This window comes from Sciurus carolinensis, chromosome 8 (assembly GCF_902686445.1).
Source record: "Sciurus carolinensis chromosome 8, mSciCar1.2, whole genome shotgun sequence".
Taxonomy (NCBI): Eukaryota; Metazoa; Chordata; class Mammalia; order Rodentia; family Sciuridae; genus Sciurus; species Sciurus carolinensis.
The window spans coordinates 120,525,619-120,538,425 of NC_062220.1; the positions used below are offsets into that span (position 1 = coordinate 120,525,619).

Consider the following 12,807-nt stretch of genomic DNA (forward strand, 5'->3'; position numbering starts at 1 on the left):
CAATCAAGAAATGGACAAATGTGAACACTTCTCAGAAGTATAAACAGCCAAGAAATTTATGAAAAAATGTTCAACATCTTTAGTCACAAGAGAAATGCAAATCAAACTTCACTGAGATTCCATTTCACCCTAGTCAGAATGGCTATTCAGTATCTGGGTACGGTGGTGCACACCTACAATCCCAGCTACTCAGGAAGCTGAAGAAAGAGTATTGCATGTTTGAGGTCAGACTGGGCTACTCAGTGAGACCCTGTCTCAAAATGAAAATTTTAAAAAGGGCTGAGGGTGTTACTTAGTGGTAGAGTGCTTGGTAGCATTGGAAGATCCTGGGTACAATCCCTAGTACTGCAGTGCTAAGGATGCAGAGTTAAAGGAACCCTCATATTTCGTTGGTGGGAATGTAATATATGGCCACTGTAGGAAACAGTATGAAGGTTCCTCAAAAAACTAAAAATAGATTTACCATACAATCCAGCCTATCACTCCTGGGTGTACACAAGAAGAAAATGCAGCCAATATACAAAAGAGAGAACCTGCAAAGTATTCACAAACTCCAGCACTATTTGCAATAGCCAAAATATGGAATGAACCTAGGTGCCTGTCAACAGATGACTGGATTTTTTAAATATGGTGTATATACATAATGGAGTTCTATTCACCCAATAAAGAAGAATAAAATTATGTCCTTTTCAGGAAAAAGGAATGGAACTGAAGGTTAGCCCAACACAGAAAGATGAGTATCACACATTTTCTCTCATATGTAGAAACTACAAAAAAAATAAAATAAAAATAAAAAATTAGAAATGAAATGACCTGAAAATAAAAAAGACTATTAGGTAAGGGGAGGGGGATCCAGGGGAGTGTGAGAGAAGGTAGTAGGGTCAGGCATGGTGGCACAGGCCTGTAATCCCAGAGACTTGGGAGGCTGAGGCAGGAGGACTGCAAGTTCATAGCCAGTCTCAACAACTTAGAGAGGCCCTAAACAATTTAGTGAGATCCTATTTCTAAATAAAAAATAAAAAGGGCTGGGGATATTTCTCATTGGTAAGTGCCCTGAGTTCAATCCCTGGTGCCAAAAAGAGAGAGAGAGAGAGAGAGAGAGAGAGAGAGTCGTAGGGAGGGTAGAAGTGAAGAGCAAATGAACCCCCAGGCATCCCCTGATCCTGTAGGGTTGGCAAAGTCAAGCCTGGGAAAAATTCCTTGCCAAAGGTCAAGATGTTATGTCTTGACTCTCAGCTCTCATGCTAACAGTTATCAGATGTCCCAGGATAATGAGTGTCCTGGGTACAACAGGATAATGGCAAAATTTTCTTAGCACTGCAACAATAGTATAGCTGCTGCAAAATATTTCTAGCTCTGTAACTTTTTTAAAATTTTTGATTCATGGTACACAAATGGGGTACAACTTTCATTTCTCTGGTTGTACACGAAGTAGAATCACATGGTTTGTGTAATCAAACATGTATAGGGTAATGATGTTTGTCTCATTCTATTATCTTTCCTTCTCCCCTCGCCTTTCCCACCCCTCATTTTCCTCTATACAATCCATCCTTCCTCCATTATCCACCGCCTTATGTATCATCATCCACTTATCAGAGAAATTATTCAGTCTTTGGTTTTTTGGGATTGGCTTATTTCACTTAGCATGATATTCTCCAACTTCATCCATTTACCTGTAAATGCCATAATTTTATTCTTCTTTATGACTGAATAATATTCCACTGTGTATATACACCACAGTTTCTTTATTCATCCATCTATTGGACATCTAGACTGATTCCACAATCTAGCTATTGTGAATTGAGCTGCTATAAACATTAATGTAGCTGCATCACTGTAGTATGCTGATTTTAATTTTTCTCAGCAAAGGAAACAATCAACAATGTGAGGAGAGAACCTACAGAGTGGGAGAAAATCTTTGCCACACCCACTTCAGGTAGAGCACTTATCTCCAGAATTTATAAAGAACTCAAAAAACTTTACACCAAGTTTACAAATAATGCAGTCAATAAATGGGCTAAGGAAATGAGCAGACACTTCACAGAAGAACATCTACAAGCAATCAACAGATAGATGAAAAAATCTTCAACATCTCTAGTAAAGTAATAAAAGAAATGCAAATCAAAACTACCCTAAGATTTCATCTCACCCCAATTAGAATGGCTATTATCAAGAATATAAGCAACAATAGGTGTTGGCGAGGATGTGGGAGAAAGGTACACTCATACATTGCTGGTGGGGTTGCAAATTAGTGCAGCCACTCTGGAAAGCAGTGGGGAGATTCCTTGGATTACTTGGAATGGAAACACCATTTGACCCAGATATTCCACTCTGTGACTTCTTAATGCACACCTATAAGCCTTGAACAATTTACAATGCTCTTATAGTTTAACTTCCTGATTATGAGACCCTATATGATAAACTTGCAGAGCTAGTTCTAGGTCACTGTTCCTCTATCAGAGTGCAGTTCCACATGGTCCCAGATTTTCATGAAAATATCTGTGTCTTCTTTATATCTCTGTTTTTTTTTTCTTTCTTTTAAATATTTTTTTAGATGTATTATTTCATTCATTTATTTGTATGTGGTGCAGAGAATCAAACCCAGTGCCTCACACATGCTAGTCAAGCACTCTACCACTGGGCCACAACCCCAGTCCTCTGTGTTTTTCTTCATCTCCTGTTGCCCCTACTCGAGAATCATTTGTTAATGCTGCATGGGTCACAGCAGTGGTAGGTACGATAAAAGCACGGTATGTGTATGTAGGGAAATGTCATTTCCATACAATAATTTGTATAATTAATATAATCAAATAATTATAATTTTTAAGAAGACTGGATTTGGGGATGGAAAAAAGTATCTAGCAGAAGTCATCATGAAATCATCTGGTCTTTGAGTTTTCTTCATAGAAAGCTTTTTTAATTTAATTTTTTTTTTACCTATTTAGTATAAGTCTATTCAAATTTTCTATTTCTTCTTGAATAAGTTTTGGGAGATTGTGTTTTCCTAGGAATTTTCCCATTTCATTTAGGTTATCTAAATTACTCACATACAATTATTCATAATATTTCTTTATACTTCTTTGTACTTTTGTAAGACCAGTAGTGATGTCTTTGTTTCCTTTCCTAGTCTGAGCAAGTTTTTATTTTTTCTTGGTCATTCTAGCTAAAGTTGTTAGTTTTGTTGATCTTTTCAAACAGCATCATTTTTCCTCTATTGTTTTTCTATTTACTTCATTCTAATCTTTATTATTTCCTTTGTTTTTAAATTTTGCAATGCTGAGAATTGAATTTAGGGCCTCCTGCATACCAGGTAAGCACTTTACCACTGAGCTACATCACGGCCCAGTTTCCTTTCTTCTAATGGTGTGGGTTCAGTTTGCTCTTATTTTTCTAATTCCTTAAGATGTAAAGTTAGGCTGGGGGTTAGCTCAGTCAGTAGAGTGCTTGCCTTGTAAGCACAAGGCCCTGGGTTCTATCCCCAGCACCCAAAAAAAAAAATAAATAAATAAAAAAATAAAGGATGTAAAGTTAGGTTTGTGATTTGAGATCTTCCCCCACACCCCGTCTGTGGATTGAATCCCAGGGGTACTCTAATACTCTAACACTGATCTACATCACTACCTTTATTTTTGAGACAGAGTTTCACTAATTTGCCCAGATTGGACCTCAAACTTGTAATCCTCCTGGCTCAACTTCCTGAGTAGCTGAGATTAAAGACATCACCACCTTGCCCAGCAAAGATCATTCTTTTTAAATTATATGTTTATAGCCATAAATTTTCTTCTTGGCACTACTTGTACTATCTTCCCATAAATCTTGTTTTCATTTTCATTTGTTCAAGGCACTTTCTAATTTTCCTTGTGATTTCTTCTTTAACCCATTGGTTGAGTATGTTGTTTAATTTCTACATACTTGTGAATATTCTAGGTTTCCTTCCATTTTTGCCTTCTAATTTCATTTCATTGTGTTCAGAAGACATAATTTGCATGATTTCACTATTCTTAAATTTGATAATTATTTTATAGCCAAACATTTAGTCTATGCTAGAGAATATCCCATGTTCCCTTGAGGGAAATGTTTATTCTGCTATTGTTGTGGGGAATGTTCTATGGGTCCAAATGGTTTATAATATTGATCTTATTCTATTATTAAAAGGGATATCAAGTCGTCAACTATTATTATTGACAATGTAATCATATTTAACCTTTAATTTTTACATTCTTTTTGGAAACTAGGAAGACCCATGACTACCACCTGCTCCCACACCAGGCTCTATGCTTATATCAACTGTTCTGGACTCAGTAGTCATGATGGATGTTCTAGTTCTTTATTGGGCAAAAGAGCACAGTTGTTTTTTAGTGGCTCCTTTAAGGAAGGAGGCTGAGAGAACTGAGCCAGCCAAGTCCTGCTGGATTAGTTGCCTCTGGGGTCACTTGTATTTCTTCAGAAACTCAGAAATCCTGTCTTTGACAATTGGATCCAATGTTGAATAGTCCCAATCTGCCAACTTTGACAGCCGGTCGTGGGCCTCCCAAAAGAGGCCAGAGCCAATTGCCAGCTCTACTCTCATACGCCACTCAGCCAGCTTGGAGCTGTGGAGGAAAACGTTGTAATTTCCCCCCATGGGCTGTAGATAGACAAAGAGGAAGATGTGGTCAGCCCAGTGCCACTTGGGTCTTCTACAACCTCAAGGGTCCTCCCCATCTGCCTTTACAAAGCATTAGTCATCCTCTGGCCCCCAAGACTCAAGCAAGAAGTCACAAACTATGTAAAAGATGTGAAGTGGGAATGAGTATTCCAAAATCCCCTAGGGTTCTTGGTCATTGGTCTTGCTCCAAGGCTCCTGAACCCCTCTCTAGGTGATTGCTGGTCCAGGTAGTTCCCAATTCTCTGACTTGAAACCTCCCATTGTTCCTGCCTTTTTTCCAGGTAGGTTCCTTGTTCCCAAGGGAATTGGGGGAGGAACTCAATTCTTTTCTGCCCACATTGAACCTTTCTCTGTGATCAAGCACAGGGGATGAAAGAGGAGACCCAGGAGGCAGCCTGCCTAGAGATTTGTCCTGATCATTTAAGAAATATGTACCTAGGGGCTGGGGTTGTGGCTCAGTGGTAGAGTGCTTGCCTGGCCATGTGAGGAACTGGGTTCGATCTTCAGCAAACATAAAAATAAAAAATAAAACAGAGGTATTGGGTCTATCTGCAATGAAAAAAAATAGAAATAAAGAAAAAAGAAAAAGAAATATGTACCTAAAAAAAGAAAAAGAAAAATGTATGACTAAGGTGTCCAGGAGGCTCAGGGGTGGTTGAGGTGGGTGAAGTATAAAGACTGAAAGTGAAGCATAGGACTGTATACTTGAGACTACTTGAATAGTTTTTCCTGGTGCCAGTGTGTACTACACATTGATCAGGGACCAAAGTGGCCACTTTTCATTCCAGCCAGTGACCATACCAGCTCTCAAGACACTGGCCAGGGTCTAAAGTATCCATCCTGCACGTACCAGCTAGCTCCGAACTAGCTACTCTTTCCTGCACATAAAGACCACATAAATGCCCCACACCCCTACATGCCTCCAAATGCACACTGTATGCCTCTCAGACCCAGAACCAAGAGAGTTTTACCCATACAACTCTCTGTATAAAGCTCTGGAAAAGAGGTAAGATCTCTTAACATTTCCTGGAAAATCCTATAGCGGGGCTGGGATGTAGCTCAATGGCAAAGCCTTGCATTTGCAAAGCCCTGGGTCTAACCTCAGTTCCAAAAAGAAAAAAGAAGATCCCATAGGGGGAGGAGGCATCTGGGATCCTGGTGAAATGTGGTATTCTCTGTATTCTAGGTTCATCCTCTAGTTCCTCCCCATGCTGTGGAAGCCTTGCCAAAATAGATGATCATGATCCTCCTTGATTCAAAACCTGTACTCCCATCCTGTTGTTCCCAAATGAAGCTCAGCCACCCAGATCTGGTTCCCACAATCCTCAGGATGGTCATGCCTGCTGCTTCTGCTTTGACAGTCTATTCTCAAGTTGTGGTTACACTGATCACAGAAGTGTCCTGCCTCTTCCCATCCTCTGACCACCCCCATCACCCCACTCCACACCTGCATCATCTCCATTAGTGCTACCAAGTCAGCCAGTGAGATGTGGTCCCCAGTGATGAACATTTTGTCCTGTAGAAATTTCTCCTCAAAGAACTGCAGATTTTTGTTCACCTCTTCCAGCGTCTCTTCCGTCTTCTCAGCTGGAACCTCCTCACCTGTGATCATTGGGATCAGCAACTGGCCAGGTGGGGGAGAGGAAGGAAATGGAGGCTGCAATCCTGTTCTATCTGCCTCTCCAGCTCTCTGTATCTTTGTCTGCTAGATAGATAGTGGACAGTACCAAGGGCTGTAAAGTAGTTTCACCTTTTTTAGCAGTTCTGACTGGTAGAATTTGCCTGGGGTCATGTGATCAAAAGGATTTTGAGAACTCATCAAGAGTGAATCTGATGATTGATTAGTGATGTCTGTCATAGGTTTATATTTGGTTTGAGTGTGTCCCCCAGTGTTCATATATTAGAAATTTGCTCCCTAGGGGAACAATGTGAAAAGTGGTAGAAACTTTAAGTGGTGAAGCTTAGTAGTATATCATTGAGGTCACTGCCCTTGGAAGGGATTGATGTAATTCTCATGGGACACTAAGTTAGTTCTTAAAAGAGAAAGTTTTGCCAAAGAGCAAGACTGGCCCCTCCCCACTCTCTGTCTTCCTATTTTACTATGTGATCCTTTCATACTGTTCCCACTGTGATGGCATCTGCCATGAGGCCTTTACCAGATCTGGTGCCATGTTATTTGGACTTTCAGCCTCCAAAACTGTGAGCAAAACAAGTCTCTCTTTTTTTATAAGTTACCCAACTTCAAATGTTTGGTTACAGTAATGAAAAATGAACTAAGACATAAGCTTAGGATTAGAATTAAGGACATGTGTTATTTATCATCTTCAAGTTTTCTAATGTCAATGGGCCCTTTGACTCTGACATTCTCTAGTTCAGAATGAAATTTTTTGAATCCTGTCCTGGCTTGAGTCATATCAGCTCTTCTTGGGTGTATTTCTCCTGGTCTTAACAAGACTCTGTCATACTCAATGGTTCATTCCATATTCCCAGCAACTTTATAAGTCAGGAAGGAGGGGGAGCACATGAAATGAAGTTCAAAGAGGAAGATTTGCTTGAGCTCATTAGTGGTCAGCACAGCTTGGACTGGACTTCAGGCTTCCTGACTCCCTTGTCCCCAAGCCATAGACATGGCCCCACTCACCTTGATCCATAGTATCTTGCTCATGGGCAGCTGAATTGCCGTGTGCTGCCAGGCCATGAACTCATCCACACGGGCTCTTGAGTGCAGGTCTGGTGGGTACCAGTGGGAGGGTGCGCTGTACCTTCGGCACAGGTAACAAAGGATGGCCACACTGCAGAAAGGGCAGGTCAGGACCACTGCTCTTGTATTCTGAAAGCCCCAACACTGACCACCCCAGCTTGGCCAGGGCCCATCTGCTGGGGCCTCCAGCCATAGTCAGGTTCTAGATGCTGACATTCCTTCAGGAGAAGCAGTCCAAAGGGCTCAGGGAAAGGCCTCCCCCAAGCTGTCAGTCTAATAATCAGCAAGGGCAGGGAAGGAGACCTACAGGGTGAGCAGGAGTCATTGGATGGCATAAGGAAGGGCAGTCTAGTCAGAGGAAACAACGTAAGTCAAAACACCAGGGTAAGAGGGAGTGAGTTAAAATTTTGGAGAATGGAGAGCAGGCAAGTGCACCATAAGGTGGATGGGGGTGGTCAGGGAATGGAGAGAGACAGTCAGATGCTGTGGAGCCCAAGTATGGAGGTCCTTGGAGATGCAGGGACATTTGGACTCTTAAGATTATGAAGAATGAGAGAGAATACATCTCTCTGGTGCTGAATGGAGGGGTCAGAATTGATAACAGGAAGGCCAAGACAGTAGCTCCTGCATCCAGCAATACCCAAGCAAGGGTTTCTTGTATTTGTGGGATGAGATTAGGAACAGAGGCCTGGGAATGCAGGACAGGGAACAGATTGGAGACATTCTAGTGGTGGATGGGTCCCAGGCCTTGCCTCCACAGGACAAAGGACCCAATTTCTTCATCATCATTACTAATAAATATGTTAAGACAAAGAGGTCAGGGAGTGGAGAGGATGCTACAGTTTAAATGTCCCTCCCAAAACTTGGGTTTTAAGTTTAATCCCTGCTGTAAGTATTAAGAGATAGGACCATTAAGAATGAGGAGCCCCCATGAATGAATTAATTCATTTGCAGATAAAAGAGTTCCTGGATTAATGGGTTGTCATAAGAGTGAATTTGATACAAAAGCAAGCTCTCTCTGACTTGCTTGCTCTGTCTCACCATGTAATTCTTTGTGTCATGCTATGACCCAGAGGGAAAGCCCTCAGCCAGTGCTAAGCAGCTCCATGTTCTTCAACGTTTTGGCATCCAGAAGCATGGGCTAAATTCGACCTCTATTTGCTATAAATTTCCCAGTCAGTAATATACAGTGATAGCAACCTAAGATGGAGTAAGACAGGGGCTATAGGCAGAGAGGCATAAGCGAGAGACCAAATAACTGTAATACTCAGAACCTTTTTGGACCCTGATTCAAACAAACTGCCAAAAAATATTTATGAGATAATTAGAGACTTTTGACTAGGAGCTGGATATTTGCTGAAATGCAAGAATTATTGCTAATTTTAATAAGTGTCTAACAGTAGTGGGGTGGTGCATTTTTTAAGAGTCCTCATTTCTTAGAGACATACTCCTAAACATTTATAGGTGAATTAGTTGTGGACTGAATATTTGTGGGTGTCTGGAAGGGGTACAGGGTGGGGTGTGAATGATGCAAAAGAAGCCCTAATTGACAACTATTGGAACTGAGAGATGGGTATGTGGGATTTGTTATACTCATATACACATATTAGTTAGTATGCCTTTTCCTTTAGTGCATGTGTGGAGTTTTCCATGGCAAAAAAAAAGTAAATAAATAAATACTACATTGTGGGTTCCCATTGAATCTCCTGGGAAGAGCACTTGCCTAGCATGTGCAAAGCAAGGCCCTGGATTCCATCCCCTGAGTAGTGGAAAGGCAGTTACCTTTCAGATAAGATAAATCGTCCATCTTTGAGGCTGGGCAGCTTCCTCAGGGGATTGATCTCGATGTATTCCTTGCTGTGGTGATGACCTGAGAGGGACAGGGAGGGTCTGAGGCTGCTGGGACCCAAGGGAAGAGAGAACTGGAACTCCTAGAAACAGAAATGCCTTTCTCCCTATTTCATGAAGAAGGGGAAACTGAGACCTTAAGGAACACTGTAACTTGCCCCAGTAAGGAGCCAGGATCAGGACTCCTACATCCCACCCTGCCCCTATCCCTGACTTGGTGACCCTTGTGCCCTGGAACCAAGACAACCTTTTGGCTCCCAAAAGCGGGAGGTCTCCTGCCCCTATTCCACCCCTACCTGAAGCCACAGCCTATGAATCAGCTGGAGCCCTAAAAACCTGCCCACTGTTCCTGACACTCCTTCACTTTGTCCCCCCTTTAAGGGAAACAGGGCAGCCACAGCTGGAGGTATAGTCCCAGAACACAGTGGAGTACCCAAAAAAGAGTCCCTTGTATGTAATCAGTGTCATCAGATCTGAATGCAGAACTCCTCAGAGAGCAGGAATCATGATTCTTGACTCCACCAACTGCTTCCAAGTGGAAACATTTCTGAGGGCTCCAATTACACCTCATTCATTTCCATAGCTCCCATGTCTCCTTCCTTCTCTACAGTCTAGAGCCTTCTTCTATACACTGGACTTTTAGAGCCTTCTGTGTTCTGTGGTGGGGCTGGGGTCTGATCCCCCTGACCCTCTTGTGAGGTAGGTGTAACCCCAAGCAGGTTTGCTCTTCATATAATTTTTGGAGGGAGGGGTGCTGGGGATGGAATCCAGAGCCTTGACATGCTAGTCAAGAGCTCTACCACTGAGCTACATCCCCAGTTCTCTAAACAGGTTTGAACACTGGGAATAAAGGGGGTTGACTGAACAACAGCTGCATTCTCATGTAGGTAATGACTTCCTTTCTGTGACCTTTTCTATACTGATTGGCAGGTGATACAGATAACAAGATGCAAGACTCCCATAAGGAGATGGTGAGGGTGCTAACTGGGAGTTCAAGGATTCCCTAGAAGTCCTTCCTTCCCCTTTGCCCTCAGAGTGTCTGTTCATCTCAGCAGGGGTGCCATCATTAGTGGGAACTCAGTGACTAAAGTGAGCTAGACAGGGGTGCCCACTGTGTACCTTGACACTTTTGGCGCCTATTCTTCCCCTGCAGACTTCTGTGGGGAATGGCCTTGATCTCTGTCTCTGCTTCTCCGAAATGTCCCTAACTGGGTGTTCTAGTTGCACCCCAGGATGAGTCTTGCCTGGGTAGCAGTGGGGACTGACCTTTCAGCAGATCTACAAACTGGAAGTCAAAGGATATGCCATTCTTCTTGGCAAAAATGTAGACGGCGCGGCAGGATGCTGACAGTAGATCCATGTAGAGCTCTAGCACCATGCTGACAATTCCTGGGGCCCAAAGCTACAGCAGGCCTGAGCTTATGTCCAGCCTGAGCCCCTGGTCCTTTGCCCTCTCTGACCTAAGCCCAGGACCCCATATTCTGGAACTTCTTGTTTCCCTTGGTGTTGTCATGAGACCAGGAAACCTGGAATTCTCACAATAACAGGAATTCTGAGAAGTCCTAAGAGTGGAGAGAACTCCCTGGCAAAGGGTTGGGGGAGGGGGAGCAGATGTCCGTTTATGCACGTTGTCCCGTGCTTCTGCCTTAAAGATACCCTGAGAAGGGGTCATGCATGAGAATTCCCAGGGTCAAGCCTTCAGTGCAGTTCTTTTTAGAAAGGACTTTGCAGGTCCAGACTGAGAATGAGGCAATGAAAACCAAATTTTCAGAGTCAAAAGTAGGGACTGGGGCTATCCACAAGTAAATTTGGTCTGAATTGGGAGAAAAAGACACAGGAGCTTGGTGCTATAGTTTGGATCTTGAATGTCTTCCAGAGGCCCATATGTTAAAGCCTTGGTCCCCAGAGTGGTGCTATTAGGAATGGTGGAACCCTTAGAAGGTGGAGCCTAATGGAAAGAAGTTAGGTCATTAGGGGCACACTCTTGAAGGGAATTGTGGAACACTGATCTCTTCCTCTTTTTTCTTCCTGGCCATGAAGTAAGCAGTTTTCTCTACTACACATTTCCCACATTTTCTGGAAGATCTGTGCCAGAGGCTGAAAATCAATGGGTCCACCTGATAATGCACTAGAAACTCTGAAACTATGAACCAAAACAACCTTTTCCTCATTATAAGTTAATTATTTCATATATTTTTCTTACAGTGATGGAAAGTTGACTAGTACAGTGGGGGAGCCCAAGAGCATTAGGGAGAACACCAACAGGGGATCCAAGGGTGTGAGCAGCCGGACTGTGCCATGCAATGAAGTCCTGAAACTTCCTGGCTTGGGTTAGGACTACAGTGAGCAGACTGCCCTGGAGGCTGAGGAACCTAACTTGAGACCCGTGGGGAGGCCTCATACTGACCTATGATGTGTGATTTTGAAAGATTCCCTCTCTTTCTAGGCCTCAGCTCAGAAATGAGATGGGCTTCACTTCCTGGGAACAGAGTGAGGCACAGGCAGAGTGTACAGAGTGTGTTTATTACAAACAGCCAAATACAGGGGAGTTATCAGGCTGTACCCCCTCAGTAGAGCTGCTTCTGCAGAAGCTGCACCAGCTTCTAGGCCTGCTGGGGAGTCTTTCTGGGTTTCATGGAGGTCCCAAGGCTAGAGTATGAGCTTGTTGGCCTCCTGAAAGAGATCAGCACCCAGGGTGACCTCCACAAGGATCAACCACACCGCCAGCTGGGTCAGTCTTGAAAGAGGTTACAGCCAATGGCAGTGGGCTAGAGAGAGGGCAGCTGACTGGTGCCTCAGCTTCATGCCCTGTGTATCCCCAGAAGGCAGGGAGGTGGGAAAGCCTCACCTGCATCAGCTCTGTGAGTGCCATCAAGTCTACCAGGGAGACTTGCTGAGTCACCAAGTAGGGACTGACCACCAGGACCATCTCATTCAGGTGCTGTAGGATTAGTGTCAGCCTATCCAACAGCCACTCCCAGCTGCACGGCACCCACAGCCTGCCCAAGAAGAGGGACAGGAGAGACTGGGTTAGGAGGAGAGGGAACAGCTTATCATAAGCCCTTCTAAACTTCACTGATCTCCTTTCCATTCTTTCTCTGCCACCATTCGTTAGTGATGCCCCCAAAGCTAAATATTCAGAAGGATTCTGAGGCTTCATTAAAACTCAGGGGACAATGGAACTGAGGCAGTATGTGTGTCAACAGGTATCTACTGCTCTGGGGTCCTGGTTTCTACCCAGACTGCATAATAGGGCCAAGGAGGTTCACCTGCACAGATAAACTTTGGTCTCAGGAATCTGTATGGATGCTGACATACCAGGTACCTGTTGGACACAGGTGCAGGCCTGCAGTTCTTAGTAGGGACCCATTTTCCATCCTCAGGCAATACCCGGAAGGTGATGATATTTCTTTTTTTCTTTTTCTTGTAGGTGGTGACATTCCTTCCCCCATTTTGCAGAGGAGAAACTTGGGCATAAAGTTCTTTGACCTGCCCAAGAACTCAGAGAACAGAAAGTGGGGAGCTGGAATTCAAAGTGGAATCTGACCCTGGGAGTACCCAGCTCTTGGGACTTTGAAAGGACTAACCTTTAGCCCAGGCCTTGCTCACA

General features: G+C 43.5%; 1 protein-coding gene across 1 annotated transcript; it reads right to left on the bottom strand.

The window, feature by feature from the left end:
- Positions 1-4,429: 4,429 nt before the first annotated feature.
- LOC124991622 (glutathione S-transferase theta-4) lies at positions 4,430-10,575 on the bottom strand. Its single transcript, XM_047562323.1, has 5 exons — positions 10,464-10,575; positions 9,132-9,219; positions 7,290-7,440; positions 6,096-6,272; positions 4,430-4,627 (listed from the first exon to the last, which is right to left on the bottom strand). The coding sequence occupies exons 1-5, from the start codon at positions 10,573-10,575 to the stop codon at positions 4,430-4,432; spliced, it is 726 nt and encodes a 241-aa protein (XP_047418279.1).
- Positions 10,576-12,807: the final 2,232 nt, after the last annotated feature.